Source organism: Melanostigma gelatinosum (genome assembly GCF_949748355.1).
Source record: "Melanostigma gelatinosum genome assembly, chromosome: 13".
NCBI classification, from domain to species: Eukaryota; Metazoa; Chordata; class Actinopteri; order Perciformes; family Zoarcidae; genus Melanostigma; species Melanostigma gelatinosum.
The window spans coordinates 4496080-4515644 of NC_136646.1; the positions used below are offsets into that span (position 1 = coordinate 4496080).

The 19565-nt window shown below is 45.6% G+C and overlaps 1 protein-coding gene across 1 annotated transcript; it reads left to right on the top strand.

Annotated features, from left to right (window-relative positions):
• Positions 1-452: 452 nt before the first annotated feature.
• hao1 (hydroxyacid oxidase (glycolate oxidase) 1) lies at positions 453-7514 on the top strand (the record flags this gene model as incomplete). Its single annotated transcript, XM_079281320.1, has 8 exons — positions 453-589; positions 2208-2359; positions 4205-4469; positions 4589-4761; positions 5122-5213; positions 6633-6791; positions 7019-7088; positions 7447-7514. The coding sequence occupies 8 exons, from the start codon at positions 453-455 to the stop codon at positions 7512-7514; spliced, it is 1116 nt and encodes a 371-aa protein (XP_079137446.1).
• Positions 7515-19565: the final 12051 nt, after the last annotated feature.

The window sequence follows — 19565 nt, forward strand, 5'->3', positions numbered from 1 at the left end:
AATTTTAATGAAATTAAATTCAATTGTGTCTACAGAGGATTCACAGTTCAGCGGTCAGCACTGGCTCATAACCTAGTAACAGTCCAAAGGCACACATTACAGAAAGGTGGCTCAGAGTCATCACCATGATGCCCACACCACCCTCTGTTTGTTTGGGATCGAAGCTTTTATCTTGTGCACACATGAGCAGGCCGAACAGGAACCCCCTCACAAGTCATGATGGAGAAGAAGCGGCTCAGGGCTGATGAAGCGTCCAGCTAGTTAATCATTACAGCAGCTGTGTGTCAGAGGGGACAGACAGTGAGCCGCCTCACTGACTCACTCCCTCACCGCCTCACTCCCTCACTGCCTCACTGCCTCACTGCCTCACCGCCTCACTCCCTCACTCCCTCACTGCCTCACTGCCTCACTGCCTCAGTGACTCTGTGACTTGGTGACTTGACTGGACGACAATGTCGGTGCAGCGTGTGTGTGTGGCCGACTTTGAAGAAGAAGCCAAGAAAGTTCTTCCTAAAGCTGTGTATGACTACTACCGCTCAGGAGCTGATGAGCAAACCACGCTGGCTGACAATGTCGCTGCCTTTAACAGGTACGCGCACACACACGCACGCACGCACGCACACACACACACAGACACACAGACACACGCACAGACAGACAGGCACACACGCACACACACGCACACGCACAGACGCACACAGACGCACACAGAGACAGACAGGCACACGCACACGTGCACGCACACGCACACACGCACACGCACACACACACACACAATATATTTCTGTTGGACACAAGTTGCACCGTTGCTCCGAGCAGCATTGGGCCTCGATGCACAAATCTGTGTTCAGACCGTGTGTACCACTACGCACTAATCTGGGATTTATCAATCTTTTCTTATATGTTGTTCATCTGCAAACAAATGTGGAACTGCCTCAGAACACGCATGTGCACATATGATGAAGGTGCGGCCAGCTGTCTTAATGTAAACACACACATGTAACTAAATGCTTCTGATATTAAAACACCATTTATTAAAAATGCTTTAAGAGACAACATTGAAAACCATTAATTTACTAATGCATTGGCCAAATGTATTAAATATGAATTTGATGTCCTTTAATCCTTTCATCAGTTATTGTCTAAATTAAAATATGTATTCCGATGCTCTTGTATTGAAGCTTTGAATGCTTGTAGTCATATGGTTTGATGTTATTGGTCACATAAATAAAAGATAAATGAGTAGTTTATGGTGCTGTTAGATTAGACAGGTAACGGGAGAGCCAACCGATTATTAACTGCTTTGAAAGTGTTGTTTATGGAAGGCTAAATATCAAGGCTAATATTATGAAATGAATTCCCTATGGATGAAAGCTGTGTTGGATGTGATCCTCTCTTTCACCTTCATTTCTTCAACATATCAAAGTAGACTGTCCTCATCTCCACCTGTTCCCTTCTTTTTTATGGTTATTCTTTTATTTCACTTCAACTTCAACAACAAACCGTTTGTTTTTCTTTACCTGAGTAACAGTCCAAGACAGACAAAGCGTTGATCAGCATCGGCTGTGAACAACATGGAGCAGAATACATGAACACAAGCAGACCAATGAGATCATTGATACCGCCAAACTGACATCGCTCATGCTGCAACGTGAACAATATGAACTCTCCTACGTGCATGGACCTTGGTGCTGATCAGGGAGCAGGCACGAGCCCGTCCATTATTCTGGTTGAGTGACACACACACACACACACACACTACACACACACACACACACTAAGAACAACGTTTGTCAGTGCGCACATGTCATGAATCCGATGGCAATTCTGCAGGTGCACTTATTTTATAAGCAAGGTAAGAACACTTCAACCATTGGTGAATGTGGCCCAATGGGCCTCATTCTATGAAGTCAGAGCAGAAACCTTCAGAACTGTCACAATGACTACTGTGTGTCATCTGCAGAGCCCTGAGCACCAATCACAGCCTGATGCAACACCTGTGTTTCAAAACAAGTCTTGTTTACTTATCGTTTGGCTTTCAGCTGTGAACATGTGGCTTCCTCTGTGACTTTGTCTGCATCAAGTCATGTATTCGGCTCCAGTTCAACATGTGATGATATGACACCATGTGCGTGTGCGTGCGTGCGTACCTGTTAAAGGCAGCGACATTGTCAGCATTCTGTTTAACATTGTTCAACGTTCTGCAGGTGGCGTCTTGTCCCCCGGGTGTTGAGGGACGTGTCCACAGTGGATCTTTCTGTCTCTGTGCTGGGCCACAAGCTCAGCATGCCTGTCTGTGTGGCAGCCACAGCAATGCAGAGGATGGCTCATCCTGAGGGAGAGACAGCGACAGCAAGAGGTGCACACACACACACTGGGAATACATACATGTAACTTGGAAATATAGCGTTATGGCCGGCTCAACAGCGATATACATATATATATATTTATATATATATATGTATATATAAATATATATATATATATATATATATGTTGGGATCTAAAGGAGCGTGTTTGGGTTATCAGCATTTAAGAAACTGAATTCTTGACATCAATAGAATTATTGATGTATGTAACAATTATTAATGATTATTAATAAAAACGGGGCACCACCCTGCGAACAGGGACCAATAACCAAACGATAAACTAAGTCTCATAATTAGTGGTCACTCATAATGTCAATAGTCTGCGTATGACTATACATTCAGTGACAGTGAAGGTTTTTAAGTTCGAGCACAGGCTACTACATACAGTCTTATCAAATACATATGCACAAGTAATCACAGACGACTGCTCCTTAAAGTATAACAGAGTTTATTAAATCAAAATAATAAATGATCAAATCAATTAATATTGCAACCAACAAACGTTATCATACAATTTTATATGCATAAACTAAAGAATGAATAAAATGGATGAGGATGTATGTCTGTGTGTGTGTGTGTGTGTGTGTGTGTGTGTGTGTATAAAGGAGAGTCTTTAAGCTACAGCTAAAGACTACAAAGATGGCGGCGTCGAGTGACGCGGGCCAAAAGGGGAGGGGCCTTAAGATACTACAGCTAAACTACCACCAGATGGCGAAGTCGAGTGACTCGGACACAAAATGCCGGTGAGACTGCTGTATGTAATCACGTGTGCCGATGCACACATGTGTTGTGAGGCGATCGTTTGAACGGGGTTTCCCCAGGGGCAGAGATAGGAGCTGTGTGTGTTAGGGGAGAGGCAAGAAAGAGAGCAAAGGTGGGGGTCATGAATCAACCTTCTGCGTGCGGTGTTGTAGTGAGAATGAGTATCACTTGCCTTACCATGCATAAGTATGCCGTTGTCGGGTTGAACTACCGGCAGCTTTATGCAATGATAAGCACGACTCTCAGTTCACTCAGAGTTGATTTAATGAAGAGAGAAATAAACAGAACGGAATGAAATAACTCAAAATAAATCCCAAGCAAACAGTCATAGCAGTTAATACACAATCCAACGGAGCTTCTCTGGTCGTCCCAGCGGAGTAAGGGGCCTTAACTGAGAAAAAGAAAACACGGCTGTTTCGACCAGCGAAATGGCTTTGTGACCTGTCAGGGTTTGAGGAGGGGAGAAGGCCACAGCTTCCTCGTGGCCTGCGTGGCCAGCGTCGCGCTGGCGGGGAAAGCTGGATCTCCTGTTGCCTGGACGAAGGTCCGAGCGAAGAGAGCGTTGTGTGCTCCCTAACTCAACCGAGGTCGAAGGGAAAAAGCAAGGAGGTGTGATCTGCAGGCACTTTTGTTGGACAGTGGTTGAACCACAGGGGTCCTGGGGTCTCTTGGCCCTCGGCCAATGAGATTGCAGCGGTGCATTCAGGTGACCATGGTTTTTTGGGGGGGGAAATTCACACCCTAGTGTGAAATTCCTTCAGAGGAGGTTTGCTCTCATCAAACTACAAATCAGGATGAAACCTTTGCTTGAAAAAGGAAAGGCCTGATTCTCTTTGTTCACAGCACATGTTGAAGCCATTTGGTCAGACCCCAACATATATATATATATATATATATATATATATATATATATATATATATATATATATATATGTATATATGTATATATCTGTGTGTGTTGACTATGTATACTAATATGCAAATTCAGATATCAGATCAGGAACAAACGTAATGGCAGCATCTGTGATCGGTGAGAGGCTCATTCCAATAGGCAGTACTATGTGTGTACCCAGCATGCCGAGCAGTGGGGACAGGGATGATGCTGAGCTCCTGGGCCACCTCCACTATAGAGGAAGTGATGTCAGCGATGACAGCCTCAGCAGGCGGCGTCATGTGGCTGCAGCTCTACATCTATAAAGACCGAGAACTCACACTGTCCTTGGTCCGCCGCGCTGAAGAGGCGGGCTATAAGGCTATCTTTGTTACCGTGGATACGCCATACCTGGGAAGGAGATTGGATGACATGCGCAACCGCTTCAAACTGCCCCCCCACCTGAGGTAGGAACCAAACTACAGAAACAGCAGAGCAAAATGTAATCACTGCCCAAATTCCTCCATGGAGACCACAAAGTGTGTCCCGTAGTAATTGTGGTGTGTGTGTGTGTGTGTGTCCTCAGCATGACCAACTTCTCATCAGCCTCCATGGCGTTCTCTGAGGGAAACTATGGCGATGACAGCGGCTTGTCTGTTTATGTTGCCAAGGCAATAGACCCCTCTCTCTGTTGGGATGACATCACATGGATAAAAAATCATACGTACCTGCCAGTGATTGTGAAAGGGGTAGTTAATGGTATATCAACACACACAAACACACACACACACACACACACACACACACACACACACACACACACACACACACACACACACACACACACACACACACACACACACACACACACACACACTGTGTGTGTGTGTTTTATGTGATTCTTTAAATCTCTGATTTCATTTGTGAAGATGACTTTCATTCACTTTTACAGCCTGAACTCGTGTATTTGTCTTTCTGGAACTAAGAGGAGCTCAGTGTGGCATCGGGATCATGCTTCCAGCCAATTACTAGCGACGCAAATACGCAATCAATCAACTCTTTTCCGTTGTTGTCTGGTTCAAGACGAACTTGCTCAGCAGTGTTTGTGTGTGTCGTCAGGTGAGGACGCCGCCCAGGCTGTGATCTATGGCGTCGATGGCATCCTGGTGTCCAATCACGGAGCTCGACAGCTGGATGGGGTTCCTGCCACGGTGTGTGTGTGTGAGAATTGTTGTTTTATTAAAATATCAGGTACTAGAGTGTCGTCCATCTCTGATGTGATGGAACTTTTTACAGCCCAGACAATCAAAGATGATCTTGTAATAATGCTGTACATAACATCATCTCCATCCGGACCTTTCTGCACAGTAATGCCGCAGACTTCCATCCTTTGTCCTCGCGGTCCCAGCTGACAGTGCTCTCAGGACAGTCGCCACTAAAGCAAAGAGCCGCCGTAGACTTACAATACACTTAAACACGGAACCTAAACTAGTCTACTACTAACCAACTCGATACTAACTGGTCTCATAACTGTATGGAGTTATTACATACATCCCTTCTGAGTCGTGTTTCCATTCAATTGTTAATTGAATTTTAAGTGAACTTCTAAAATGTTACAAAAAGGTAACACATCGAACTCATGAACAGTAACCAAGAGAGAGGAATTTGTTTCAATGGGGCAATATTTCATTGTTCTTTCATGTTCGCTAATGGTTCATGCTGTCTGGAGACAGAGAGAGGGAATAACCGGGAGGAAACCGCTGATCAGCCAACGTTCGCCATGTCAGCATTTATTCAAATGTATTGAGCAACACCGTTTCCATACCTCATTTAGCGCATCAACTCTTTATCAACAAAGATCAAACACCACCACAAGCCCGCATAAAACGTCTTTAGCGCAACTTAAGAAGGTTTATGGAATTTAGGGTCTATTGTCACACGACACAGCAACCCTACACCGCGCCAGTGTTTACTTTTTACCACAATGTCAGGCGGCACATGAAGTAAACCGCTGGCCGAGGGAAGACCTCAGACCTCCAAGCATGGAACACAGAGCGATCCATGGAAGGAAGTTCAGCTTTACTCAATTCAAAGACCGGCGAGGGTCCAACGCAGACAAACAGACAGACAGACAATCGCAAAGTCCAAAAGATAAGTATTGATTTTTGTTATCACAGTTTTTAGATGGAGCAAAGCTTGATTTGCCTTTGAATCCACACGCTCCGCTGAGTTGCCTGATTCTACGAGCATCATGACATCACACAGCGGTATCTCACTCCATCGACGGCACGTCTTCTCAATATCTCCTGACATCGTAGTTTGTTGGTTTTTATTTTGCTCCGCTCCACTCTCAAAACAATGGCAAAACCAATATGTTGACATGGCTTCCCACCAGTGTCGACCGAACGCGACGCTACGTTCAGGCGGTTACGGTCTCTAGTGATTGGTTACGGCATCGCTCTCCCCTCTGGAAGTTGGTGAGTGGAGGCTGAAGATGAAAACAGAGAATAATGAGTGGACACTGATATGCCACGGAGACACAGAACCAACTTGTAAGAGGTTTATGTTTTTCATGGGCAATAAAATATATGAAGTAAAATGTGTATGTGTGTGTGCGCGCGTGCGTGTAGCTCGATGTGTTAGAGGAGGTGGTGCAGGCGGTGCAGGGTCGCTGCGATGTCTACATGGACGGAGGAGTGCGGCGAGGGACCGACGTCCTGAAGGCCTTGGCTCTGGGAGCGAAGGCCGTCTTCATCGGCCGCCCCGTGCTGTGGGGCCTCGCCTGTCAGGTGAAGCACCACACGTGTTCATATGTGGAGGACTCAAACTGAACGCTTCGGACTTTGGAAAAATTCAATTTAAATTTGCTTTTATTGAATCATTTTGTTTATGTTTTTGGAAAGTAGGTAGCAAGGACGGTTATTGTTAAAAATATCTCAGGCCATCTAAATATCATTTACGAAACAACACTGTGACACACAACGAAGCAAACGTGTGTGTGTGTGTGTGTGTCCAGGGGGAACAAGGAGTTACAGAGATTCTGGAACTTCTAAAAGAGGAGCTGCGACTGGCTATGGCCCTATCAGGTACTACATAAATACATACACACGCACGCACACACACGCACACACACACACACACACGGGGCACCTGCTTTGTGGAAACACCAAAGACTATATAAAGGTGGACGTAGCCACCGTGACCTTACTAATTGGTTTATGGATGACTATTTTCATAAGTTTAAGCCTTCATGTAATTGGAACCATACAGTTGGCATCAACAGGGGAATTAGCTATCGAGACCAACAGTGTTTCGGTTTGTACCGGGTTGGAAACATGTTTTTTTCTGCTGGTAAGTTGGACATTTTAACATGGGTGTGAATGAGGATTGAGTCTCTCGCTCGTGTGCGTGCGTGCGCGCGTGCGTGCGTGCGTGTGTGTGCAGGTTGTCGCTCTGTATCTGAGGTGAGCCGGTCCCTGGTCAGGAGAGCGGACTTCACCTCCAGGATGTGAGAGAAGAATGTGCTGCAGGATTCACAAGACGATCCATTCTTGATGAATCACTGGTCATTTATTTGTCAGATGAATTGACTGTTTTGTATATTCAGACTTGTTTGTTAATTGCTACACCTTGTTCGACTGGAACGCATATAAACTGATCTAATGTAAACTGAGGTGTAACACTGGCCAGTGTCTTGAAGTAAGTAAATGAAGTGGCATTAATTAAAAGTCATTTTTATCTGAAAGATGTGGTCATTGAATGTGTTTTGTGTGTGTGTACCCAGGCAGATTCTCACATAGCACACACACATGAGCGTGCCTCTAATGTAGTCATCGATGCACCACAGCCACTGGTACCCATGAATCCGGTGGTGGGCACTGGCCCAATGTAACCGTAACAGACTGTGCGGCTACGTGAGTGTATTGATCCGGCTTATTACACAATTATAAGCACATCCTCCCTATCTTAATGTCGCATAAACGTGACGCATAAAGTCATGGTAATTCCATTTATTGGGCAGTAGCCCAGGTAGGTAATATAGTCAGTTGGTCAGTGGAGGTGCAGCTCACCTGGACTGCAGCCTCAATATGTGCTGCCTGGCAAGCTCAGTCGGTAGAGCATGTGACTCTTAATCTCAGGATCGTGGGTTCGAGCCCCATGTTGGGCTTCTACATTTTGATCGATAAATGCATGACAAGAGGGATCGCCAGACAGATGGATTTCAGAATCATAACCAGAACCGTTTATTGCCGTGGTATGTTGCACATAAGGAATTTGACATGACGGGTGGTGCTTAACATTAAACAGTCAACAACAATCAACATAGTGCAAAAAGTAGAAACATATTAAAATGTACAGTCAAATATAAAATATAGTGAAATATAAAATAAAGTGCACAAACGAACAGATAACAGGACTATAACAAGTGTAGTGTAAAAGTGTCAAGTGTATTTCAATAAGTTTGGAGCTTTTTCATCAGGTTATACGAGGAGAGCAATGTTTCCTGGCTTAATGTAATATATTTGGTTTGTCATTGATTTATTTGTGTATGTGTGAGAGAATTATGGTAATGTCGACCAGGTAATAGAATGTCACTCATTATTGGATAGCTTCATCTAGCTGCTGATGGACAGCAGAGTCAAAAGAAACTATTGAATCCCACCACCAGAGGGCGACATTCCCCGCTCCATGTAGCTCGTGAGTCGAACCAAATACTTGGTTGTGAAAGCCAATCACCGTTCAGTCTGTAACCACAAATCAACCAGGAAGTGTCCGCTGTGGCCAATCGGTGCTCGTATCGCAACCAAGAGTCAACCAAGAATCAACCAAGAATTGACCAATAGGCGTCTTCGAGCTCACGAACACTCACGATGAATGACGAGAACGGCCGAAGACGATTGTTTTCGTCTCTCCGACGTTTGGAAAGTTCTTACGGAGGATGAAGAGAACGGCCGCCTGATTCTTTTTCATCATATCAACATTTTGAAAGTAAGTCAATCCTTGATAACTGCTGTCAATATAAATGAATTGAGATATATTGATGTTTGAATGAATGACTCTTACCAACGATGAAACGCGTCCGAACGTGTAACGTCACCTGTCATCACTGTGTTACATTATATTACAGCGATACTTAGCTCTAACGTCACTGATATTACGTTCGTGTCGAGTCACTGTAACGTTACAGATAGCGATTTTAGTACTTAGGTTACTTAGCTAGCTCTAACGTTACTGATATTACATTATATCACAGATAGCGATACTTAGCTAGGTCGAACGTTACTGATATTATGTTCGTGTCGAGTCACTTTAACGTTAACTAACAGAGTTAACAAACTAACCCGCTTGTTGATTACTGTAGCGAGCTAACGTTAAGTGGGACTGACTGTCCGCCATTACAGTTATTTTACTTTTATTTTTATGTATTCATTCATTTACAATAAAGTAATGTTACATACAGCATAACAAGACCTAAAGTAAAATGAAACAGTACTCTCGTCTGTGAGTCGTAACCTTTACAACAACGTAACAACGTAACAACGTTACTGCACACCTGTTAGTAACGTTCATTTAATTACTACTCGATTACTATTCAGAGGGAGATATTGTGCTTTTTACTCCACTACGGGCTCCATACAGCCATTCCTGTCCTTATTTTTGGTAAAATAAAATCTGTTGTACCGGATTCTGTCTCGTGTGGTTTGCTATTGGGTCCTGATCTTGAACTCCCATGACAGACAGGAAGATATGCTCGAAGATATGTTTGTGAGAATGCAATGTGTTAAAGTGTTATTGTGGTACAGATGGCCTCTGAGCGAGCAAACTCAGCGGCTCACGTCACCACAGTCTTGGAGAAAGAGGAGTGAGCGGAGCGGTATTCAGCTGTTTGCAATCTGTTTATTAATATTGGTTGTTTTCATAACTGCTTCATGTAACACATCACAGTCTGTTGGTGCTGCTTCACGTAACACCACACAGTCTGCTGGTGCTGCTTCATGTAACACATCACAGTCTGCTGGTGCTGCTTCACGTAACACATCACAGTCTGCTGGTGCTGCTTCATGTAACACATCACAGTCTGTTGGTGCTGCTTCATGTAGTCTGCTGGTGCTGCTTCATGTAACACCTCACAGTCTGTGTTGAAGAAAATCAGCATTATAACTGAACTGAACTGGACTTGAACTAAAAACAAGTTACGTAACGTGTTATTGTGAATTCGAAGGAGTTATCGGGAAATGGTTCTGTCTCTGTTAGTTATCGGGAAATGATCCCCTCGGACAGATAAAGTGTGATTAATCTCTCAAAAGGACCAAAACAACCCCTTACATAGAGTTGTTTTCTGCGAGAACGAAATAGAACCCACCCAGATTAGAAGTCCAGATGTGTCCTGTTTGGATTGAACAGACAGGTTTGACTGATGAACCACAGCTGAAAGAAGGCGTGTATTTGGTCTATAAAAGTGTTCCTCGGACAGTTAGATGTTGAATCTGTTTCCATATGCCACGTCGCATGTTCGAATGTGCATTAAACAATTCCCGCTGGATTGCAAACTCCGATTCGTCCTGTCTCCATCCTCATTTACGCTTCAACATCTGCTGGTGCTGCTTCATGTAACACCTCACAGTCTGATGGTGCTGCTTCATGAAACACATCACAGTCTGCTGTCGCTGCTTCATGTAACACATCACAGTCTGTTGGTGCTGCTTCATGTAACACCTCACAGTCTGTTGGTGCTGCTTCATGTAACACATCACAGTCTGATGGTGCTGCTTCATGTAACACATCACAGTCTGATGGTGCTGCTTCATGTAACACATCAGAGTCTGTTGGTGCTGCTCTATGTAACACCTCACAGTCTGCTGGTGCTGCTTCATGTAACACCACACAGTCTGCTGGTGCTGCTTCATGTAACACATCACAGTCTGCTGGTGCTGCTTCATGTAACACATCACAGTCTGTTATTGCTGCTTCATGTAACACATCACAGTCTGCTGGTGCTACTTCATGTAACACCTCACAGTCTGCTGGTGCTGCTTCATGTAACACCACACAGTCTGCTGGTGCTGCTTCATGTAACACATCAGAGTCTGTTGGTGCTGCTTCATGAAACACATCACAGCCTGCTGGTGCTGCTTCATGTAACACATCACAGTCTGCTGGTGCTGCTTCATGTAACACATCACAGTCTGTTGGTGCTGCTTCATGTAACACATCACAGTCTGCTGGTTCTGCTTCATGTAACACATCAGAGTCTGTTAGTGCTGCTTTATGTAACACCTCACAGTCTGGTGGTGCTGCTTCATGTAAGATATCACAGTCTGGTGGTGCTGCTTCATGTAACACATCAGAGTCTGTTGGTGCTGCTCTATGTAACACCTCACAGTCTGCTGGTGCTGCTTCATGTAACACCACACAGTCTGCTGGTGCTGCTTCATGTAACACATCACAGTCTGCTGGTGCTGCTTCATGTAACACATCACAGTCTGCTGGTGCTGCTTCATGTAACACATCACAGTCTGTTGGTGCTGCTTCATGTAACACATCACAGTCTGCTGTTGCTGCTTCATGTAACACATCACAGTCTGCTGGTGCTGCTTCATGTAACACATCACAGTCTGCTGGTGCTGCTTCATGTAACACATCACAGTCTGTTGGTGCTGCTTCATGTAACACATCACAGTCTGCTGGTGCTGCTTCATGTAACACATCACAGTCTGCTGGTGCTTCTTCATGTAACACCTCACAGTCTGCTGGTGCTGCTTCATGTAACACCTCACAGTCTGCTGGTGCTGCTTCATGTAACACCTCACAGTCTGTTGGTGCTGCTTCATGCAACACATCACAGTCTGCTGGTGCTGCTTCATGTAACACATCACCGTCTGCTGGTGCTGCTTCATGTAACACATCACAGTCTGTTATTGCTGCTTCATGTAACACATCACAGTCTGTTGGTGCTGCTTCATGTAACACCTCACAGTCTGCTGGTTCTTCTTCATGTAACACATCACAGTCTGCTGGTGCTGCTTCATGTAAGACATCACAGTCTGTTGGTGCTGCTTCATGTAACACATCACAGTCTGCTGGTGCTGCTTCATGTAACACATCACAGTCTGCTGGTGCTGCTTCATGTAACACATCACAGTCTGCTGGTGCTGCTTCATGTAACACATCACAGTCTGCTGGTGCTGCTTCATGTAACACCTCACAGTCTGCTGGTGCTGCTTCATGTAACACCTCACAGTCTGCTGGTGCTGCTTCATGTAACACCTCACAGTCTGTTGGTGCTGCTTCATGCAACACATCACAGTCTGCTGGTGCTGCTTCATGTAACACATCACAGTCTGCTGGTGCTGCTTCATGTAACACATCACAGTCTGTTGGTGCTGCTTCATGTAGTCTGCTGGTGCTGCTTCATGTAACACCTCACAGTCTGTGTTGAAGAAAATCAGCATTATAACTGAACTGAACTGGACTTGAACTAAAAACAAGTTACGTAACGTGTTATTGTGAATTCGAAGGAGTTATCGGGAAATGGTTCTGTCTCTGTTAGTTATCGGGAAATGATCCCCTCGGACAGATAAAGTGTGATCAATCTCTCAAAAGGACCAAAACAACCCCTTACATAGAGTTGTTTTCTGCGAGAACGAAATAGAACCCACCCAGATTAGAAGTCCAGATGTGTCCTGTTTGGATTGAACAGACAGGTTTGACTGATGAACCACAGCTGAAAGAAGGCGTGTATTTGGTCTATAAAAGTGTTCCTCGGACAGTTAGATGTTGAATCTGTTTCCATATGCCACGTCGCATGTTCGAATGTGCATTAAACAATTCCCGCTGGATTGCAAACTCCGATTCGTCCTGTCTCCATCCTCATTTACGCTTCAACATCTGCTGGTGCTGCTTCATGTAACACCTCACAGTCTGATGGTGCTGCTTCATGAAACACATCACAGTCTGTTGGTGCTGCTTCATGTAACACCTCACAGTCTGTTGGTGCTGCTTCATGTAACACATCACAGTCTGATGGTGCTGCTTCATGTAACACATCACAGTCTGATGGTGCTGCTTCATGTAACACATCAGAGTCTGTTGGTGCTGCTCTATGTAACACCTCACAGTCTGCTGGTGCTGCTTCATGTAACACCACACAGTCTGCTGGTGCTGCTTCATGTAACACATCACAGTCTGCTGGTGCTGCTTCATGTAACACATCACAGTCTGTTATTGCTGCTTCATGTAACACATCACAGTCTGCTGGTGCTACTTCATGTAACACCTCACAGTCTGCTGGTGCTGCTTCATGTAACACCACACAGTCTGCTGGTGCTGCTTCATGTAACACATCAGAGTCTGTTGGTGCTGCTTCATGAAACACATCACAGCCTGCTGGTGCTGCTTCATGTAACACATCACAGTCTGCTGGTGCTGCTTCATGTAACACATCACAGTCTGTTGGTGCTGCTTCATGTAACACATCACAGTCTGCTGGTTCTGCTTCATGTAACACATCAGAGTCTGTTAGTGCTGCTTTATGTAACACCTCACAGTCTGTTGGTGCTGCTTCATGTAAGATATCACAGTCTGGTGGTGCTGCTTCATGTAACACATCAGAGTCTGTTGGTGCTGCTCTATGTAACACCTCACAGTCTGCTGGTGCTGCTTCATGTAACACCACACAGTCTGCTGGTGCTGCTTCATGTAACACATCACAGTCTGCTGGTGCTGCTTCATGTAACACATCACAGTCTGCTGGTGCTGCTTCATGTAACACATCACAGTCTGTTGGTGCTGCTTCATGTAACACATCACAGTCTGCTGTTGCTGCTTCATGTAACACATCACAGTCTGCTGGTGCTGCTTCATGTAACACATCACAGTCTGCTGGTGCTGCTTCATGTAACACATCACAGTCTGTTGGTGCTGCTTCATGTAACACATCACAGTCTGCTGGTGCTGCTTCATGTAACACATCACAGTCTGCTGGTGCTGCTTCATGTAACACCTCACAGTCTGCTGGTGCTGCTTCATGTAACACCTCACAGTCTGCTGGTGCTGCTTCATGTAACACCTCACAGTCTGTTGGTGCTGCTTCATGCAACACATCACAGTCTGCTGGTGCTGCTTCATGTAACACATCACCGTCTGCTGGTGCTGCTTCATGTAACACATCACAGTCTGATGGTGCTGCTTCATGTAACACATCACAGTCTGATGGTGCTGCTTCATGTAACACATCAGAGTCTGTTGGTGCTGCTCTATGTAACACCTCACAGTCTGCTGGTGCTGCTTCATGTAACACCACACAGTCTGCTGGTGCTGCTTCATGTAACACATCACAGTCTGCTGGTGCTGCTTCATGTAACACATCACAGTCTGTTATTGCTGCTTCATGTAACACATCACAGTCTGCTGGTGCTACTTCATGTAACACCTCACAGTCTGCTGGTGCTGCTTCATGTAACACCACACAGTCTGCTGGTGCTGCTTCATGTAACACATCAGAGTCTGTTGGTGCTGCTTCATGAAACACATCACAGCCTGCTGGTGCTGCTTCATGTAACACATCACAGTCTGCTGGTGCTGCTTCATGTAACACATCACAGTCTGTTGGTGCTGCTTCATGTAACACATCACAGTCTGCTGGTTCTGCTTCATGTAACACATCAGAGTCTGTTAGTGCTGCTTTATGTAACACCTCACAGTCTGTTGGTGCTGCTTCATGTAAGATATCACAGTCTGGTGGTGCTGCTTCATGTAACACATCAGAGTCTGTTGGTGCTGCTCTATGTAACACCTCACAGTCTGCTGGTGCTGCTTCATGTAACACCACACAGTCTGCTGGTGCTGCTTCATGTAACACATCACAGTCTGCTGGTGCTGCTTCATGTAACACATCACAGTCTGCTGGTGCTGCTTCATGTAACACATCACAGTCTGTTGGTGCTGCTTCATGTAACACATCACAGTCTGCTGTTGCTGCTTCATGTAACACATCACAGTCTGCTGGTGCTGCTTCATGTAACACATCACAGTCTGCTGGTGCTGCTTCATGTAACACATCACAGTCTGTTGGTGCTGCTTCATGTAACACATCACAGTCTGCTGGTGCTGCTTCATGTAACACATCACAGTCTGCTGGTGCTGCTTCATGTAACACCTCACAGTCTGCTGGTGCTGCTTCATGTAACACCTCACAGTCTGCTGGTGCTGCTTCATGTAACACCTCACAGTCTGTTGGTGCTGCTTCATGCAACACATCACAGTCTGCTGGTGCTGCTTCATGTAACACATCACCGTCTGCTGGTGCTGCTTCATGTAACACATCACAGTCTGTTATTGCTGCTTCATGTAACACATCACAGTCTGTTGGTGCTGCTTCATGTAACACCTCACAGTCTGCTGGTTCTTCTTCATGTAACACATCACAGTCTGCTGGTGCTGCTTCATGTAAGACATCACAGTCTGTTGGTGCTGCTTCATGTAACACATCACAGTCTGCTGGTGCTGCTTCATGTAACACATCACAGTCTGCTGGTGCTGCTTCATGTAACACATCACAGTCTGCTGGTGCTGCTTCATGTAACACATCACAGTCTGCTGGTGCTGCTTCATGTAACACATCACAGTCTGCTGGTGCTGCTTCATGTAACACATCACAGTCTGCTGGTGCTGCTTCATGTAACACCTCACAGTCTGCTGGTGCTGCTTCATGTAACACCTCACAGTCTGCTGGTGCTGCTTCATGTAACACCTCACAGTCTGTTGGTGCTGCTTCATGCAACACATCACAGTCTGCTGGTGCTGCTTCATGTAACACATCACAGTCTGCTGGTGCTGCTTCATGTAACACATCACAGTCTGTTGGTGCTGCTTCATGTAGTCTGCTGGTGCTGCTTCATGTAACACCTCACAGTCTGTGTTGAAGAAAATCAGCATTATAACTGAACTGAACTGGACTTGAACTAAAAACAAGTTACGTAACGTGTTATTGTGAATTCGAAGGAGTTATCGGGAAATGGTTCTGTCTCTGTTAGTTATCGGGAAATGATCCCCTCGGACAGATAAAGTGTGATTAATCTCTCAAAAGGACCAAAACAACCCCTTACATAGAGTTGTTTTCTGCGAGAACGAAATAGAACCCACCCAGATTAGAAGTCCAGATGTGTCCTGTTTGGATTGAACAGACAGGTTTGACTGATGAACCACAGCTGAAAGAAGGCGTGTATTTGGTCTATAAAAGTGTTCCTCGGACAGTTAGATGTTGAATCTGTTTCCATATGCCACGTCGCATGTTCGAATGTGCATTAAACAATTCCCGCTGGATTGCAAACTCCGATTCGTCCTGTCTCCATCCTCATTTACGCTTCAACATCTGCTGGTGCTGCTTCATGAAACACATCACAGTCTGCTGTCGCTGCTTCATGTAACACATCACAGTCTGTTGGTGCTGCTTCATGTAACACCTCACAGTCTGTTGGTGCTGCTTCATGTAACACATCACAGTCTGATGGTGCTGCTTCATGTAACACATCACAGTCTGATGGTGCTGCTTCATGTAACACATCAGAGTCTGTTGGTGCTGCTCTATGTAACACCTCACAGTCTGCTGGTGCTGCTTCATGTAACACCACACAGTCTGCTGGTGCTGCTTCATGTAACACATCACAGTCTGCTGGTGCTGCTTCATGTAACACATCACAGTCTGTTATTGCTGCTTCATGTAACACATCACAGTCTGCTGGTGCTACTTCATGTAACACCTCACAGTCTGCTGGTGCTGCTTCATGTAACACCACACAGTCTGCTGGTGCTGCTTCATGTAACACATCAGAGTCTGTTGGTGCTGCTTCATGAAACACATCACAGCCTGCTGGTGCTGCTTCATGTAACACATCACAGTCTGCTGGTGCTGCTTCATGTAACACATCACAGTCTGTTGGTGCTGCTTCATGTAACACATCACAGTCTGCTGGTTCTGCTTCATGTAACACATCAGAGTCTGTTAGTGCTGCTTTATGTAACACCTCACAGTCTGTTGGTGCTGCTTCATGTAAGATATCACAGTCTGGTGGTGCTGCTTCATGTAACACATCAGAGTCTGTTGGTGCTGCTCTATGTAACACCTCACAGTCTGCTGGTGCTGCTTCATGTAACACCACACAGTCTGCTGGTGCTGCTTCATTTAACACATCACAGTCTGCTGGTGCTGCTTCATGTAACACATCACAGTCTGCTGGTGCTGCTTCATGTAACACATCACAGTCTGTTGGTGCTGCTTCATGTAACACATCACAGTCTGCTGTTGCTGCTTCATGTAACACATCACAGTCTGCTGGTGCTGCTTCATGTAACACATCACAGTCTGCTGGTGCTGCTTCATGTAACACATCACAGTCTGTTGGTGCTGCTTCATGTAACACATCACAGTCTGCTGGTGCTGCTTCATGTAACACATCACAGTCTGCTGGTGCTGCTTCATGTAACACCTCACAGTCTGCTGGTGCTGCTTCATGTAACACCTCACAGTCTGCTGGTGCTGCTTCATGTAACACCTCACAGTCTGTTGGTGCTGCTTCATGCAACACATCACAGTCTGCTGGTGCTGCTTCATGTAACACATCACCGTCTGCTGGTGCTGCTTCATGTAACACATCACAGTCTGTTATTGCTGCTTCATGTAACACATCACAGTCTGTTGGTGCTGCTTCATGTAACACCTCACAGTCTGCTGGTTCTTCTTCATGTAACACATCACAGTCTGCTGGTGCTGCTTCATGTAAGACATCACAGTCTGTTGGTGCTGCTTCATGTAACACATCACAGTCTGCTGGTGCTGCTTCATGTAACACATCACAGTCTGCTGGTGCTGCTTCATGTAACACATCACAGTCTGCTGGTGCTGCTTCATGTAACACATCACAGTCTGCTGGTGCTGCTTCATGTAACACATCACAGTCTGCTGGTGCTGCTTCATGTAACACATCACAGTCTGCTGGTGCTGCTTCATGTAACACCTCACAGTCTGCTGGTGCTGCTTCATGTAACACCTCACAGTCTGCTGGTGCTGCTTCATGTAACACCTCACAGTCTGTTGGTGCTGCTTCATGCAACACATCACAGTCTGCTGGTGCTGCTTCATGTAACACATCACAGTCTGCTGGTGCTGCTTCATGTAACACATCACAGTCTGTTATTGCTGCTTCATGTAACACCTCACAGTCTGTTGGTGCTGCTTCATGCAACACATCACAGGCTGCTGGTGCTGCTTCATGTAACACATCACAGTCTGCTGGTGCTGCTTCATGTAACACATTACAGTCTGTTATTGCTGCTTCATGTAACACATCACAGTCTGTTGGTGCTGCTTCATGTAACACCTCACAGTCTGCTGGTTCTTCTTCATGTAACACATCACAGTCTGCTGGTGCTGCTTTATGTAACACATCAGAGTCTGTTAGTGCTGCTTCATGTAACACCTCACAGTCTGTTGGTGCTGCTTCATGTAACACCACACAGTCTGCTGGTGCTGCTTCATGTAACACATCAGAATCCGTTGGTGCTGCTTCATGAAACACATCACAGCCTGCTGGTGCTGCTTCATGTAACACATCACAGTCTGCTGGTGCTGCTTCATGTAACACATCACAGTCTGTTGGTGCTGCTTCATGTAACACATCACAGTCTGCTGGTTCTGCTTCATGTAACACATCACAGTCTGTTGGTGCTGCTTCATGTAACACCTCACAGTCTGCTGGTGCTGCTTCATGTAACACATCACAGTCTGTTGGTGCTGCTTCATGTAACACATCACAGTCTGCTGGTGCTGCTTCATGTAACACCACACAGTCTGTTGGTGCTGCTTCATGTAACACCACACAGTCTGCTGGTGCTGCTTCATGTAACACCACACAGTCTGTTGGTGCTGCTTCATGTAACACCACACAGTCTGCTGGTGCTGCTTCATGTAACACATCAGAGTCTGTTGGTGCTGCTTCATGTAACACCTCACAGTCTGCTGGTGCTGCTTCATGTAACACATCACAGTCTGCTGGTGCTGCTTCATGTAACACCACACAGTCTGCTGGTGCTGCTTCATGTAACACATCAGAGTCTGTTGGTGCTGCTTCATGTAACACCTCACAGTCTGCTGGTGCTGCTTCATGTAACACATCACAGTCTGCTGGTGCTGCTTCATGTAACACCTCACAGTCTGCTGGTGCTGCTTCATGTAACACCTCACAGTCTGCTGGTGCTGCTTCATGTAACACCTCACAGTCTGATGGTGCTGCTTCATGAAACACATCACAGTCTGCTGTCGCTGCTTCATGTAACACATCACAGTCTGTTGGTGCTGCTTCATGTAACACCTCACAGTCTGTTGGTGCTGCTTCATGTAACACATCACAGTCTGATGGTGCTGCTTCATGTAACACATCACAGTCTGATGGTGCTGCTTCATGTAACACATCAGAGTCTGTTGGTGCTGCTCTATGTAACACCTCAGAGTCTGCTGGTGCTGCTTCATGTAACACCACACAGTCTGCTGGTGCTGCTTCATGTAA